The following is a 15,878-nucleotide window of genomic DNA, read 5'->3' on the forward strand; positions in this document are numbered from 1 at the left end:
GCTCACTGCAGCCTCTGCCTTCCAGGTTCAGGTGATTCTCCTGAGTAGCTGGGACTACAGGTGTGCACCACCATGCCTGGCTAATTTTTGTATTTTTAGTAGAGCCGGGGGTTTTACCCTGTTGGCCAGGCTAGTCTCGAACTCGTGATCTCAGGTGATCCACCCGTCTTGGCCTCCCAAAGTGCTCACAGACGTGAGCCACTACAACTGTGAGTGATTTTTTTAAAAAAGTGTATTTAAGTAGCTGTAGCATACAATTGTAAAGACAGCAGAAAACCTTCCTACCCTGTTTATTGTTTTATAGTCTTTATTTGCGTCAATTAAACGTAATGCAGAAGAGTCCTTGTTGAGTGGAAGTGTCCCTTAGAAGAGGTACTAGCCTTTGGTTTCTGTCTGGCTGCATAGTCAGCAGGACCAAAGTTGCATGTTTTATTTTTTGAGATAGGGTCTTGCTCTGTCATGCAGGCTGGAGTGCATTGGTGTCATCATAGCTCACTGCAACCTCGATCTCCTGGGCTCAGCCTTGGTCTCCTGCCTCGGCCTCCTGAGTAGTTGGGACTACAGATGTGTGCCACCATGCCTAGCTGATTTTGTGATTTATTTATTTATTTATTTATTTATTTATTTTTATTTATTTTGAGATGGAGTCTCGCTGTGTCTAGAGTGCAGGCTAGAGTGCAGTTTCAGCTCACTGCAAGCTCCACCTCCCAGGTTCAAGCAATTCTCCTGCCTCAGCCTCCCAAGTAGCTGAGACTACAGGTGCCCGCTACCATGTCTGGCTAACTTTTATATTTTTAGTAGAGACGGGGTTTCGCCACGTTGGCCAGGGTGGTCCCAAACTCCTGACCTTAGGTGATTCGCCTGCCTTGGCCTCCCGAAGTTCTGGGATTAGAGGTGTGAGCCACACCATGCCGGGCCTTTTTTCTTTTTTTGTAGAGACAGAGTCTTGCCACATTTCTCAGGCTGGCATGTCAGCCGAATCATGTAACAGGGAACCCTTTGAGATTGGCTTTTCTTGTGCATCCTAATTCTCTGGGAATGCATCCAGGGTGCAGCTTGGGATCAGTAGTTCTTTCCTTTTTTGCTGCTGACTCATATTTCATGGTACAGTGTTCCACAGTTTCTTTAATTATTTACCCATGGGAAGAAGCGAGGTGTTTCCAGTTTTGTGACTCTTACGAGTAACACTCTGGTAACACGTTTGTGGACAGTTTTTGTGTGAACATTAGTTTTCATTTTTCTGGCTTAAATTCAACTGCTGGGCCATGTGGTAGTTAGAAAATTATTACCATTTCCCCAGGCCTATCCTGGAAATAAAATATTTAAGATAAATGTTCTTTAAAGAGACAGGCAGCGAAGGTGGACAACATTTTCTCTTTTTTTCATTGTTTCATTTTTAGTTGTATGTGTATGTTTTTGGTAGGGAAATGAACCCATTGAAAAGAGATAAAATTCCTCTTTTCTCCCATTTTTCTGTCTCTCACATCTCCCTTACCGTTTCTGTCTTCTTTAAACGCCTGTAGATTCACCAGACCAGAGCACTTGGGCAGCAGCGCCAAGATCAAATGCAGCGGTTGCCATAGCTACCAGGAATCCACGAAGCAGCTCACTATGAAGAAACTGCCCATCGTAGCCTGTTTTCATCTCAAAGTAAGTTTTCCAGAAAGCCAACTCTAACGGCAGGCTTAGTTTTTAGTCCACAGTACAGCCCTCAGCCTTTTGGTTTGCTGTGCGGTTGCATTTTTCATAACTGCAGCAAGCAGGAAGAACACCGAGGAAGGGAGGATGTGAGTGAATGGTCCTCCTGTCTGTGCTGCGGTAAACAAAATCAGTGGCTTCACAGTGAAAGTAGGATGTGAGTTACTTTTCTTGGGAAGCAGAGTGGTTGTGAAGTTTTTTTTACTTCTGCCATTCCTCCAGCTGCCCCCTCCTCTGGTTTTCTGTTTTCTTTTAAGACAAAGGCCCTCAGCATTCAGATCTGGTCCAGGAGTTGTCAAGCGCTTTCTCTGAAGGCCCGGATAGTGAAGATGTCGGGCTCCACAGGCTGCGTGCGATCCTACGGTTCTCTGTTGCATGTTCTTTGTTTCGTTTTACCACCCTTTAAACATGGAAAGCACCCATTCCTAGCTTGCTGGCTGGAATGGGTGACTCCTGATCTAGGCAAAGGAATGCCTTCTGTCTGGTGAAAGGAACAATTCGCTCGTTTTTGCTGCCACGAGCCATGGATCTTTGTTTTGTTTTCTGTGCTTTGCTGGGTTTGCTGTGAGATTACTTCTTGTACCCTTGGTGTTACCACTGAACAGTCGCATCATTTGAAGACTTGAACTTGAACCCTGTACATGAGGACTTGGGTGGATTACCATTGTGTTTTTGAATCTGTAATTCTAGATGTAGCTACAAGGCAATTCAATAAAATACAATGAGATACACAGACACCTGTCATTGGAAGAAGCCCCTGAAGCTTCCAGTGACATTTCTGGTCTTCTTTCCTCTTCCCTCTGCCCCCTTCCTATTTCTGCAGCGATTTGAACACTCAGCCAAGCTGCGGCGGAAGATCACCACGTATGTGTCCTTCCCCCTGGAGCTGGATATGACCCCTTTCATGGCCTCCAGGTAGGTGGGGGTGTAGCACGTTCTGTGTCCGGAGGGGCTGTGATCTTATCAGGACAGAAATGCAGCTCGGATCTCCTATGATAAGATGACTGTTGGCCGGTGCGGTGGCTCCCGCCAGTAATCCCAGCACTTCAGGAGGCCGAGGAGGACAGATCACGAGGTCAAGAGATTGAGACCATCATGGCCAACATGGTGAAACCCCGTCTCCACTAAAAATACAAAAATTAGCTGGATGTGGTGGCAGGCGCCTGTAGTCCCAGCTACTTGGGAGGCCGAGGCAGAAGAAATGCTTAAACCCGGGAGGTGGAGGTTGCAGTGAGCCAAGATCGTGCCACTGCACTCCAGCCTGGTGACAGAATGAGACTCTTACCTCAAAAAAAAAAAAAATGACTTGATATTAATATAAACCCTACCTTCCCCAAATCTATTTATCCGGATCTTAAGATATGGCGCATGTTAATGAGTGGTTTTTCATCAGATATCCTGTTTTTGTTTTGAATGTTTCTCTTAACAATTCTCAATCCACTTTCGAACCGGCAAAGTCCTCGAGGTAGGATCACAGCGAGAAGGCAGCACTTCAATTCATGGAACAGATGTTGAAGTACAGACAGACATAGCCGGTTTTGCAGTTGTAGCTTTCATTTTCCTTTCCACATCTGCTTATTATGGGGCACTTGGCATTGAGCTGTTACCAATGCATGAGACAAATAGGATTTTCCTGTGGCTCTGTGACAAATGACCAAAAACTTGATGGCTTAAAATTAAATGTCCTCACAGTTCTAGAGGTCGGAAATCTGAAATCAAGGTGTTGTCTGGGCCCCCTGGTCCTACAAGGGTCTGGGGGATTCCATTCCTCAGCGCCTCCAGCTGCCAGTGGTTCCACATGTTCCTTCTGTGGCTGCACCACTCCCTTCATTTCTGGGTCACATGGCCGGCTCCCCTGAGTCTGTGTCCAGTTCCCTCTGCTTCTCTGTCATGACAGTGGTCACTGGCTTTAAGGCCCAGGCAGATCATCCAGGAGGATCTTAACATCTTTATTTCGAGTCTCTGCAAAGACTGGTTTTACAAATGAGGTCCCAGTCTCAGGTTCTGAGGGTTGAGACCTGGGTATTGTTATTTGCAGGGTGTTATTTTTTGGCGGCCACAGCCCCAGCCCCAGCACCGTGGAAAGCATGTTGCCTTTTGGTAGTTACTAGCCTGTCCCGCCGCTCTGGCACACAGCTGACCTCCTGAATAAAACAAGACCAGCAGAGTCAGAGCTCCATGCCATCAGCCTGACCACGATGGTCACGTACTGAGGGAGGTGACAGTACTGTTCTAAGGTCAGGGTCTCAAAGATCTTGGTGTTTCCTGCCAAACACAGTCATGGGAAAATGCAGTAAACAATGCGCATGGCTTCCTATTCCCAGCACCGCCTCTCCCCCATCTCACCAGGAGAGGTGCTGGTCATGAAACACTGAGCAGCAATCTTTGTCCCTTTTGAGGAGGCACCTGCCTAGGTTGTGCAATGGATTCAGCTTACCCGTTCAAGCTAACCCTTTACATGTGGAGGAAGAGCGCCTTCACCATCTACTTTATCACAAACCAAACTCGGATTCCTCCAGATCCAGCTCCCATCACCAGCCCTATTCAGGACCTACCTTGGAAGAACCAGGGGCCACACCAGGTGGCCCCAGGGCCCAGGTGTGCTCTGAGGCAGGGGCCTCCACAGCTCGAGCGTCAGTGTCCTCACGAAACCTGGGGAGATTTCTTCCTGAAGCATAAAGCGCACCCCGGTGCAGCGTCTGCATGGTCAAGCCTGGATAAGTGTCAGTTTCATGAGAGGCTTGTATCTCTGGGCCTGATGATTTTAACCATGCTGAATACTGCCGTTGTCTGTTACAGCAAAGAGAGCAGGATGAATGGACAGTACCAGCAGCCCACGGACAGTCTCAACAATGACAACAAGTAAGTGGTGCTCAGCGGTGTGGGTGTCCGAGGCCTTGAGCCAAGAGCTGGGGTGGGTTCCTGTCTGCCCTGTAGGGCATCCCGCAGGTCCCCCACCACTGACCTGCTTCCCGCTTGGCTGCCCGCAGCTTCACTAGGAAAGGCCGCTCCACGCGGTGCCACGAATGTTCCCTCCTGTTGGAGGAGCCCAGTCCCACTCCTGGTCTCTGGCAGGAGGGAGGTTCCATCTGAAAAGCTCGGTGTGCATTCTTCTTGCCTTGGGGTGGTAGAAAAAATGAAAGGCTGGGGTGTTCCAGGATCCCCACTGCTGACTGCAGTCACCACTCCCACCAGATGCGGTTTCAGGAAGCGCCTGGACCCGGGCTAGAGCCAGGGAATGTGACCAGGCTCCCTTAGTTCCTGCAGCCTCCTGTGCATCAGCCGGAGGCCCTGGGGGTTGACAGCCAGGCCCACAGGCCTCCCACTCCTTCTCTGGGCTGCCTGGTTTCTGATGGTGATGACCTTGAATGGCAGCGTTGAGCCACCTGCGCCCTCCCTCTCCTTTCCTCCCGCACTAGGTATTCCCTGTTTGCTGTTGTTAACCATCAAGGGACCTTGGAGAGCGGCCACTACACCAGCTTCATCCGGCAGCACAAAGACCAGTGGTTCAAGTGTGACGATGCCATCATCACCAAGGCCAGCATCAAGGATGTGCTGGACAGTGAAGGGTGCGTCCTGTCGGGTGGGAGGAAGGCCCTGCGGTGGCCACAGTGCTCTTCCCTTTGGTATAGCTGAGACCAGCCCACGTCTGAGCCTAGGACCACTCGAAGGTGTTGACCTTCATTTACCGAAGTAATGAAGCCTGTTCTGGATAGGATGCCAGCCTTGATGGTGGCAGAAGAGGTGCCTGAGCAAAGACCCTCTCTGGAGGCATTTCCTTAGCACAGAGAACATCAAAGCAGTTGTTTTTTAACCGCGTGAACTGAACACATCGGTTCTTCTCTTTTTTTTTTTTTGAGACGGAGTTTCGCTTTTGTGCCCCAGGCTGGAATGCAATGGTGCGATCTCAGCTCACTGCAATCTCTGCCTCCTGGGTTCAAGTCAGTCTCCTGCCTCAGCCTCCCAAGTAGCTGGGATTATAGGCGCCCGCCACCATGCCTGCCTAATTTTGTATTTTAGTAGAGACAGGGTTTCTCCATGTTGACCGAACTGGTTTCAAACCCCTGACCTCAGGCAATCCTCCTGCCTCGGCCTCCCAAAGTGTGGGGATTACAGGCATGAGCCACCGGGCCCACATCAATTCTTTATCAGCTCCTCTCTTCTTTCCAGTTCCGTTCCTTCATGGCATAGAAACCTGTTGACCCTCCAGGGGTCAGGGGGACCCCAGCTGCCATGAACTCCCTGAGGGCTTTGCACTTCACATTCTGAGCAACATGGAAGCCCTCTTGAGAGGTTTTATTTGGAAGAATCTGGGATTAAGGACAGCCTTCAGGGCGATGAGGTGGATCTGGACTGGACCCACCTGAAAACAGTGGGCTCTGCACAAGGGTGGGGCTGTCGCAAGTCGGGGAGAGGCTGTGGGAGGTCAGGTGAGGCAGTGGGTGACCTCATGGCGGGTGGGGGTGGTGGTCAGGCTGCGGAGATGGGCAGGGCCAGTGCCACTAGCCAGCAAAGTGCTCTTTCCTCTTTGTGAACTGAAAAGCCAAAACCATGACCTTGGGCCTGGCACACCTGTGCGGAGCGCCGAGCGTGCGGACCCTCGTGAAGGGTGGGTGGTTCCGGCTCCCTGTCTTAGGAGTTAGATGTGAGCTCCTCCCTGTCTCTGCCTCCACAGGTACTTGCTGTTCTATCACAAACAGTTCCTGGAATACGAGTAGCCTTATCTGTAGCTGGTCAGAAAAACAAAGGCAACGCAAGCCTCACAAAGTGATCCTCCCTGCCTCTCCCGCCTCCTGCCGCCTCCCCGGCCTGGTGACGCCACCTCCCATGCAGATGTGGCCCCTCTGCACCTGGGACCCATCGGGTCGGGATGGACCACACGGACGGGGAGGCTCCTGGAGCTGCATTGAAGATGGATGAGATGAGGGGTGTGCTCTGGGTGGGAGGAGCAGCGTACACCCGTCACTAGAACATCTCCTGTATCCTCATGATATGGGGGTGCAACCGGGGCCTCACAGCACGGAGTGGCCGCCGCCTGGCATTCCCCAGCACTCGGTGTGGAAAGGCCCCTGCCTGCCGTAAGATTATGGGTCCGTTAAAGCAGTAAGCTGAAGACACAGCGGTGTAGTATGTGGGACAGAGGGCCTTGCAGATGCCTTTCTGTTCGTGTTTTAGTGTTAAAATACGGAGAGTACGGAATTCTTCACCTCCATTTTCTCAGCGGCTGTGAGGCAGCCTCCAGAGCTTCGGAAGTAAGGACACTACGTCGCGTTTTCAAGCGTGTCTGTTTCGCAGGTAACTTAGCATCAAGCTGCACGTGGAAGCATCTTGCAGTTTTCTAGAGACAGGCATTTTCTTATCCCTCTCCCTCTCCTTTTTCCACAAAGGTGAATTTCATAAATGTAATACTAGTAACGTGAATGAATTACTGAGTTTATACTGAAATTTAGATAACTTCTCCTTTAGTCTTGAGAGCGAGTCTTGCTTTTTAATCGGTGCTGTTTATGTTGCTGCCCGCCCTGTGTGCCTGGCTCCTTTGGGTGCCTTGGTGTCTGCTGGTGGCTGGCAGTGGGCGCAGTGGAGGAGAGTTGTGCTGCAGCTCATACTGTGTCTCTGTCATCTCAGTCTGGAGTAAATGCAGCCTCTGCCGGTGTCTGATAGGTTCCCTCCCTCATATTTTCTTTGCCTTCTGTCCCATTGCCTGGCTACCACTGCCTGGCAGCCAAGTGTGTTGGTCGCAAAGCTGGAGTGGCCTCTGGTGGAGCCTGCATCTTGTCTCGTCTGCCTCTGCTTCACGTTTGGTGTACTTTCGGGCGTGGTGGCGGTACAATGACATCGTGATTGAGCTTGTCAGCAGAGCTGAAAGAGAAAGAAGGATGTGCATTGTTCCTTGTAAGATATTTTGCATGTATCTGTGTATTCAAATTCAAACAGAGATGGTTTGTCCATTTGTCCACTGAGAAATGATAAACTAGGGGCAAGGGGGAGGAAAAGTACTTAAAAATAGTTTATGAAGCAACTGTGTCTCAGGCTGGCTTGTCCCAGGAGCCCCAGCTGCATCTGAACTGAGGCTTCTTCAGTCCTGCAGGAACAGGATCATCTGTCTCAGGGGTGGGCGGGTGTTCTTATAGACAGCCAGGGAGTAAACACTGTCGGCTCTGTGGGCTAGATGGTCTCTGCTATAAATAGTACAGAAGTGTGGCTATGTCCACTACAACTTTTAGACACAGAAATCTGAATTGCATATAATGTTCCGTGTCAAGAAACTTAGATTTTTTTTTTTTTTTTTTAACTATGTAAGAACTGAAACGTATTCTTAGCTCACAGGCCATGGAGAAGCTGGTGGGGATCAGACCCAGCTCCTTAGCTGGCTGGGCTGGGGACGGGGCGGTGACAGTAACAGCTGAGTAGTTACTCACTGCTCAATGTAGAAAACACGAGAACACAGGACTTGAGATCACAGCCCGCAGAACCGTCATGGGCGGCAGAAGCCTTAGGGATGCGGTTTCTTGCCCACGTGCTCAGTTCATTTTCTGTTGTCTTTCTGCATTTAAGTAATTCATGTGGAAGCATGCTTTATAAAATGAATTAGAGAAACAGAGATGGGCTGAGATTTTCAGAAATGGCCCCTTGTGACCAAGTTTTGCTGTTTTGATGACAGTGCTTTGAAGATCTCTTGAGGATGAGCAGTCTTTTTTTTTTTGAGATGGAATTTTGCTCTTGTTGCTCAGGCTGGAGTGCAGTGGTGCAGTCTCGGCTCACTGCAACCTCCGCCTCCTGGGTTCAAGCAATTCTCTTGCTTCAGCCTCCCAAGTAGCTGGGACTACAGGCATACGCCGCCACGCCGGGCTAATTTTTGTATTTTTAGTAGAGATGGGGTTTCACCATGTTGGCCAGGCTAGTCCTGACCTCAGGCAGTCCACCCACCTCAGCCTCCCAAAGTGCTGGGATTACAAGCATGAGCCACTGCGCCTGGCCTGTGAGCAGTCTTTTAATCAGGAACAAATCTAACAGGAGAGTTGACTGAAGTTGGCCCACAGGATTCTGAGCTGGGCAGTGCCTCCCTGAAGGCTTGCCACCTTGGGACGCCCTAGTTTACTGGGGTGTCTTGCGGAAATGCAGAAGGCAGTGTGTGGGCCTTGGGCCTTTCTGACAGCTGCCCGGGTTTGGCCAGGCCCTGCCTCCCCTCCCCACTGCCAACCCCTGGTCCCCCTCCTCTTTCCACTTGCATTCAGGGGTGTCTGCTGTTTTGAGAACATTAGAACTGGGAAGAGAGGTGGAGTCACATGCATTCTTGGTGGACATTATTCTAAACTTTTGTATCCAAGTTAATCCCCCTTATTCCACTGTGGCATTGCCGTTCTAAGCAATTACCCCATGCCTGCTGCTGAAGAGCTGCTCACTGGAGGCAGGCAGCGGCCCCGGCACTGCCCCTTGCATTAGGTCTTGTGTTTGATGTGCTCTTGTGAATTTACTTTGTCGGAACAAAATATTTACATGTTGGGTTCAGGAATCTCTCTCCTTTTAGCTCCCCATCTGGCCATGAAATTCAGGAAACCTGTTCTCCCGTTGCCTGGTAATCGCCCCATGTAGGTGTAAATTCTGACAAAGTGCATCTGACCACTAAGGGGCCCCCTCGGTGACCCCAACACATTCATAGCAGTGTTAAAAATGGCCTGCGTTTCGGAGATGCTGGCTGGCCTTTCAGTGCTTCTCAGGAAGCCACATGGCCTTTCCCTGTTCAGATGCCTGAAGGGAGTGCTTTGAGACAGGGGATGTGCTGGGAATGTGGGCGGCCTCCCTCCGGCCCCGGGGCCCTCCGTGGACCTGGGCTCCCTGGTGAGCACTGCAACCTCCCTGGGCGTTCCCTCCGGCGCCAGCGCCACTGCAACATATAGACCCGAGTGCTATTGTATTTTGGCTTGGTGTGTATGCTTTTCATTGTGTAAAATTGCTGTTCTTTTGACCATTTAAGTGATTGTTTTGTTTACTGTAAGTTTGAAAATAAAAATTAAAAAAAATCCAATTGACTGTGCTGTGGTTGGAGACTTTATTTACCAAGATGTTTACTCTTTCCTTTCCCCTCCCATTTTGAGGAGCTGTGTGACTCCTCCTCCTCCCCTAATGCTTTGTAGTCTCTTTTCTGTCATAATAAAGCTACATTTTCTCTGAAAACTGGCCGGTTTTCCTTTTATTGACACAAGCAGCCGAGGAGAGGGTGGCAGGAGGGAGAAGAGCAGCCAGGGCAGACCGGCCTGCGTGGGGGCGTCCCTGGTCTGAGTCAGTGGCCAGAGCTGCAGCCTGGCTTTGTGCCTCAAGACTTGTCTGGGTGTCAGGGAGGCCGCGCACTCAACGTTTCGTCCCTTTCTGTGAGTGGCCTGCTGCTGCTTGAGCCTCATCCCTCCTTTTTTGGGCGGGAATGTGACATCCAGGATTTCGGACAGCCATGGACCTTCAGACCTGAAGCCCTTGACAGGCGGAATCCTTGCCAGGTGTGGATTGCAAGACCCAGGCTGTGGTTATGTGCATTTTGTAGCAAGCTCCCTGCATGGAGAGTAGCAAATGGATAGAAATACTGTCATCAGTGGAGAGAAGATGTGCACAGCTGTTCAGGTGCATGGTTCTGTGACAGGTCACGAGGCCATGGTGGACCTCTATGACGTCCTCTTCTAGCAGCCCCCACATACTTCCCCTGCCCTCAGCGGGTCAGGAGTCTCCTGCTCAGCCTCATCTTCAATTCTGAAGCCTCTTGAGTTCTGAATAGTTCTGCCCCCTCTTTTTTCAGATGCTTCTGTGGCCAACCTTTATGGCAAGTTAATTTGACTTCCTTTACATGGAAACACCAAGAACACCAGTGAACACTCCGGGTTTCAGACTTAGTTCTGTCTCCTCATGTTAAATAGAGCCATTGTTAGGTCCCCTGGGGGAAGCTTCACTCTGCCTGGGTCCTCAGACCTTCCAACCAGCAAAGCTCCATTTCTTCCAGACAGGCCTAGGAAAACTTGGAGACATTTGGGTGCAATACTCAACATCGTCCACTTTGACACCTTCACTCTCACAACTACACCTGGTTATGGGAGAGTCAGCACCATACACTGGTTTCCAGTAGAAAGCATAAAATTCATCTCGTAAGACAACCTCACTACTACAGCATAACCCGCGATCGTAAGCCCAGTTGCTTCCAGGTGGTGGCTGACATAGTGAGAAGTTAGTTCCCTGGTCAGGGGCCACGGCTGCGTGTCCCTCACTGAATGGGGTACCCTGGTCGCAAGCAATGCCCTGTGGGCTGCTGTGATGGCAACAGGCAGGGCCGGCGAGTCTGTGTCCAATTAGGGGCTCCCTGCAGTGAAGGCTGATCTCAGCCCTCTCCACAGTGTGGGCAGCCTGCCCACAGGTGGCCAACCGGTCCTCCTGGGAAACAGTGCCAGCCCAGGGCTCGACACCAAGTCTCTTATCAGCAGATGGGGCACTCGGCAGTGGTGTCGGCCTGGTCAGGGCACGAGCAGGATGCTGAACCTCTTCCCTCCCATGCCTGTCTGATGGCTACTTTGTCCGTGGGCCCATCCAGCAATCGTGGTGGCTGGGGAAAGGAGCTGACTCCATCCACCTGGCGTGCTGTTTGTTTTCCCCACCTCAGGATCAAAAGCATCCTCTACAGGGATTCTCTTTGGTGGGAACGTGGGAATGTGGATGAAACTATCTTCACAGTCTGAGCTGCTGAGGCGATGATTGCAGGGCGCCCCTGCCCTCTGGGAAGCCCGGCTGGAAGGCGCTTGGCAGTGGTGCCTGCTGTGGCTGCGGCAGGGGCTAGACTGCAGGACAAGGCTTCCAGGAGGGAGATGGTGTGGCAGGCAGGGCCTTGAAGCCTCCAGGTGCCATGTTGGCATAGCAGGCTGGGACACTCGGGGCGCTGGTGGGCCAGTCTCCGAGGTGCAGCCTGCCTGCACTGCAGCGATGAGGCCAGGAAGCGGCTGCAGTGTTCACAACTGTTGACCCCCTTGAGCCAGCCCCCCACATCCTCATCACTGCACAGACTCAGCGTCTCTGGCCTGGCTTGCCTAGGTTCCCTGATGTGAATCCTTACAGCATCAGGGCTTACAGTGCCCTGGTCCCCTACGTGGTCACCTGGGGGCCCGTGGTGCCGCTGTCTTCCTAGGACTCGAGTTGAAGCCAGGCCCCTTGGCCTGGGACTCAGGACCTGGGGGAATGGGCTCTGACTCACAGGTGGAGTCAGAGGCCCCAAGGCCTCTCCAGGGCTGAGCTCCACAGGCCTGGGCCTCTGGAGTCCTAGGGTTCCCGTGTGGCCCCCTGGCCTGAGGCTGGCTGGCTGGAGCTGCAGGACCCCCATGCTCAGCCTTCCCTCCAGAGGCCTTGATGGGACCAAGTTCCCCACTACATTGGATTTCCCAAGGCCCAAAGGCCAAACAATAAAATAGCAATAAAAACCAAGGTCCAGGAGCCATCTGGGGCTGTAAGGCAGCTGGGCGGGTACCGTCTGGGCTCCTTCCATTCCAAGTTCTTCTTCTACCGAGGGGGGTTGCAGGCAGGTGCCACCTTGCTGCTGGGAGGGGTCTCTCGACCTGCGTCCTCTCTGTCATAAGCCCAGGCAGGGCCTGGTGTCAGGGCCCAGTGGGCTTGCTGGACCAGGCCTGGCTTGTGGTTCCAGAGCTGCCCAGGTTAAGATGTTGGAAGTGACGGGCACAGTAGCCCTGTTCAAAATTGTAGTTGGGGAACCATGGGCTCCCAACATCCAGGTCTGTCGGGCACTGTGGCATAGACTTCCAGCACAGGCATTTTCATATACAAGGCCTGACCTCACTGGGTGACAGGCTGGCCTCATCTTGAGCCTCTGGGCCCCTCACAGAGTGGCTTGCTGCCCTGGGTTCTGGTGAAGCCTCCTTGTGCTGCTGGGCCTCGGCCTCAGCCTTGAGGACAGCCTAATCAGGCCAAGCTGGGGGAGGACAAGGCTTTTTGTTTTTGTTTTTTTTTTTTTTTTTTTGAGACGGAGTCTCGCTCTGTCGCCCAGGCTGGAGTGCAGTGGCCGGATCTCAGCTCACTGCAAGCTCCGCCTCCCGGGTTTACGCCATTCTCCTGCCTCAGCCTCCCGAGTAGCTGGGACTACAGGCGCCCGCCACGTCGCCCGGCTAGTTTTTTGTATTTTTTTAGTAGAGACGGGGTTTCACCGTGTTCGCCAGGATGGTCTCCATCTCCTGACCTCGTGATCCGCCCGTCTCGGCTTCCCAAGGACAAGGCTTTTGTCCGGAGGGACTGATGGCATGAGTCCCTGGAGCTGAGCTGGTGGGGTGGGGAGAGCCAGTCTGTCCCCCTCAGATAGGGGCCCAATGCCAGGGGACGCCCTCGAGGACGCTCACTTCAGTTCTGCTGGAAAAAACAAGACATGGTCGGCATCTTCACCGAGCCCATCGGGCCTCTCCAGGGCTGGGCCCCACAGGCCTGGGCCTCTGGAGTCCTCCGGGTCCCCGTGTGACCCCCTGGCCGGACACTGAGGACGCCCCTGCAGGCTGCTGATCCCAGGGTGAGGGCTGTGTGCAGCCTGGGGTGGGGGAGCTTTCAGGGAACTTCAGGTCGCTCCTGAAATGGTCCCCAGGGTACAGGCTGGCTCGGGGCTTCCTGCCTCACGCCCTCATCTCAGGGCTGTTCAGCAGCCCCGAGTCAGAACTCAGGTGAAAGGGACCTTCACTATCACCCACCCCCTTGCCACCTCGCATGGGGTCTGTCTCCACAGTGGGTGAGAAGTGAATGGGTACGGGTTTCCCTCTCTCCTCCAGGCCATCCACCCCATGCCAGGGCTGGACCGATCCCACACCCAGCTGAACTCTTGGTTGTGTCTCTGGGTCAGGGCTTCCCCCCGTGCCCTCTTCCCAAATCCTCTCTGGGTCAGGACACTGATTCTCTTGTCCACCTGGTTTGTTGTCTTGACACCCTTGTTGTCTTGACACCCTTGGAGGGGCACTCAAGAATGAGGGGTTCCTGCTGCTTGGAGGTGGGGGCAGGGACTCCCACACCTGGATCTGACTGCCCCAGTGCCCTTCAGGGCCCTTTGAGAGGGCGATGGGGACAATGTGGAAAGTTGGGGAGGGAAGTTGGGGAGTCCTGCCCACAGCCCCTGCCTATCTGCACCTCATGGCCAGGACACATGCACTCAGTGCCTGCCCTGTGGGCTGGCAGACCCATTTTACTTCCTTAGAGTACAGGAAGAAGGCTGGTGCGGTGCCTCACGCCTGTAATCCCAGCACTTTGGGAGGCCGAGGCGGGCGGATCACAAAGTCAAGTGATCGAGACCAGCCTGGCCAACATGGTGAAACCCCATCTCCACTAAAAATACAAAAATTAGCTGGGTGTGGTGGCGTGTACCTGATGTCTCAGCTACTCGGGAGGCTGAGGCAGGAGAATTGCTTGAACCTAGGAGGCAGAGGTTCCAGTGAGCCAAGATCGACTCACTGCACTCCAGCCTGGTGACAGAGCAAGACTCTGTCTCAGAAAAACAAAGAGTAGAGGAGGAAGAGATGCAGGAGGAAGACCAGGTAGGAGGGCTGGTGGGGCCAGAGCACTCCCCACCACTGACTGTCCCAGAGGGTGACTCGGGAGGGGACCTGGTACTGGAGCCCACCTGGGGGTGGCAGGTCTCAGTGTTTCCTTGTGAGTTCCTTCATGGAGGTTTGAAGGTTCCTGAGGACCACGTTGTCCTCCAGGGCCCAGCTCTGAGAGAGTCGCTCCTGAAACTCCCAGACGGTGCACCAGGAAAGCTTCATGAGGCGCTCTAGGGACAGGGCGGGCATCAGGCTGGGAGGGTTCCCTGCAGGGGATCGGTGTTCGCTCCCTGTTTCCACCAGGCCCACCTTCCACTGGGTGGTGCCAGGTCCTTTTTGGCCACCCCAGGGTCCGGCTGTGCCCAGGAGGCCACAGCTAGGGGAGGCCGGGCAGGGAAGTGCTCACCACACTCCTGACTTTCATCTGGGTCATGTGCAGGGTGGACTCAGTGTCATCATGCCTTGCCCAGCCCACCAGGCCAGACCCCTCCTTGAGACAGAGCAGAGAGTCACAGGAATAGTGTAAGGACACGTCCCTCAGGCCAGCCGGGGTCTGTGCCTCATGGTCCCCAAGGCACCCTCAGGCACACGGGACTTACCCCTGTGTATTTTGAATGATGCATGCGCCATGGCCCTCAGTACCCGCTTGCCCTTCAAGACAAGCACATCCCACAGTTGCAGGGTGAGCCTGAAGGATTTTGTAAGGACAGCAAGTGTGGGGGGACCTGTCTTTCTGGGCTGGGATCAGAGGCCTGAGCAGGGCCCCCTGGGGTTTCAGTCCCCTGGAGTGCTGAGGACCCCTCTCCATGGGATGAGACCCCCTCATAAAACTGGGTCAGACCAGGTCCTGCAGCTCCTCATGGGGGACACACCTCAGCAGTGATGTGGCTTCTGGAAGGAGGGGCTTCCTGAGGACTTTGGGCTTCCGTGGGTCCTCCCAAGTCGGGTCCTGGTCCAGTCTGCCCATAAGGCTGGGCCTAAGCCCTGGCCTCTGCCATGGGATGCACCCTCTCAAGCAGGGCCTGGTTTGTGTGTCATCAGGGACCTGCCTGTGCCTCCTACGGGCTGGGGGTGAGCCGAGTCCTCCTGGTGGAGCTGGACCCCTGGGCGGCGGCAGCTGGGCACCGTGTTCATGGGCTGGGGTCTCCCTGTGCCTCCTTACCCCATCAGTGAAACACCAGAGGAGCCACTGCAGCATGAAACCATCACCGCACAGCCCTTCCTCGCCCTGAAGGGAGGGGCAGAGGTGCTCAGGGCCCCTTGAGTTGCCCTGCAATCCTCCCTTCCAGGCCCCTCTGCAGACCCTTCCTCAAGGGGCAAAACCCAAGGGTCTCCCAACACATCCATGCACGATGCCCGGTGGACGCATTTCCTTCAGCCCTGCTTAGCCAGAGCTCAGCCCTGCCTGCTCCCAGCGCCTCTGGATCCTCTGGGGGCAGGAAAAGGACACCCAACTTCAAATTCATGGAGAATCCCCATCCCAGGTCAGGCCGTGGCTGGGACTCGGCCTCTTGCCAGCCCCATGAGGGGCTCGAGTCTCCCCTGGCCCATGGGACCCAGGGTGTGATTCACTCACCAGGCGTCTCATGATCTCCGGGAAGGACTTTGCAGCACCTGCTCCTGGTGCGA

General features: G+C 53.5%; 1 protein-coding gene across 1 annotated transcript in view; it reads left to right on the forward strand.

Annotated features, from left to right (window-relative positions):
• Positions 1–9,873, forward strand: part of USP22 (ubiquitin specific peptidase 22) — a 43,042-nt gene extending 33,169 nt beyond the window's left edge. Inside the window, exons 9-13 of the mRNA XM_010382905.2 lie at positions 1,524–1,650; positions 2,522–2,613; positions 4,498–4,560; positions 5,118–5,267; positions 6,374–9,873. Of these exons, the coding sequence (XP_010381207.1) occupies positions 1,524–1,650; positions 2,522–2,613; positions 4,498–4,560; positions 5,118–5,267; positions 6,374–6,416 (475 nt within the window). The 3' untranslated portion in view covers positions 6,417–9,873. The remainder of the gene's footprint in view (positions 1–1,523; positions 1,651–2,521; positions 2,614–4,497; positions 4,561–5,117; positions 5,268–6,373) is intronic.
• Positions 9,874–15,878: the final 6,005 nt, after the last annotated feature.

Source organism: Rhinopithecus roxellana, chromosome 19, assembly GCF_007565055.1.
Source record: "Rhinopithecus roxellana isolate Shanxi Qingling chromosome 19, ASM756505v1, whole genome shotgun sequence".
In the NCBI taxonomy this organism is placed as follows: domain Eukaryota; kingdom Metazoa; phylum Chordata; class Mammalia; order Primates; family Cercopithecidae; genus Rhinopithecus; species Rhinopithecus roxellana.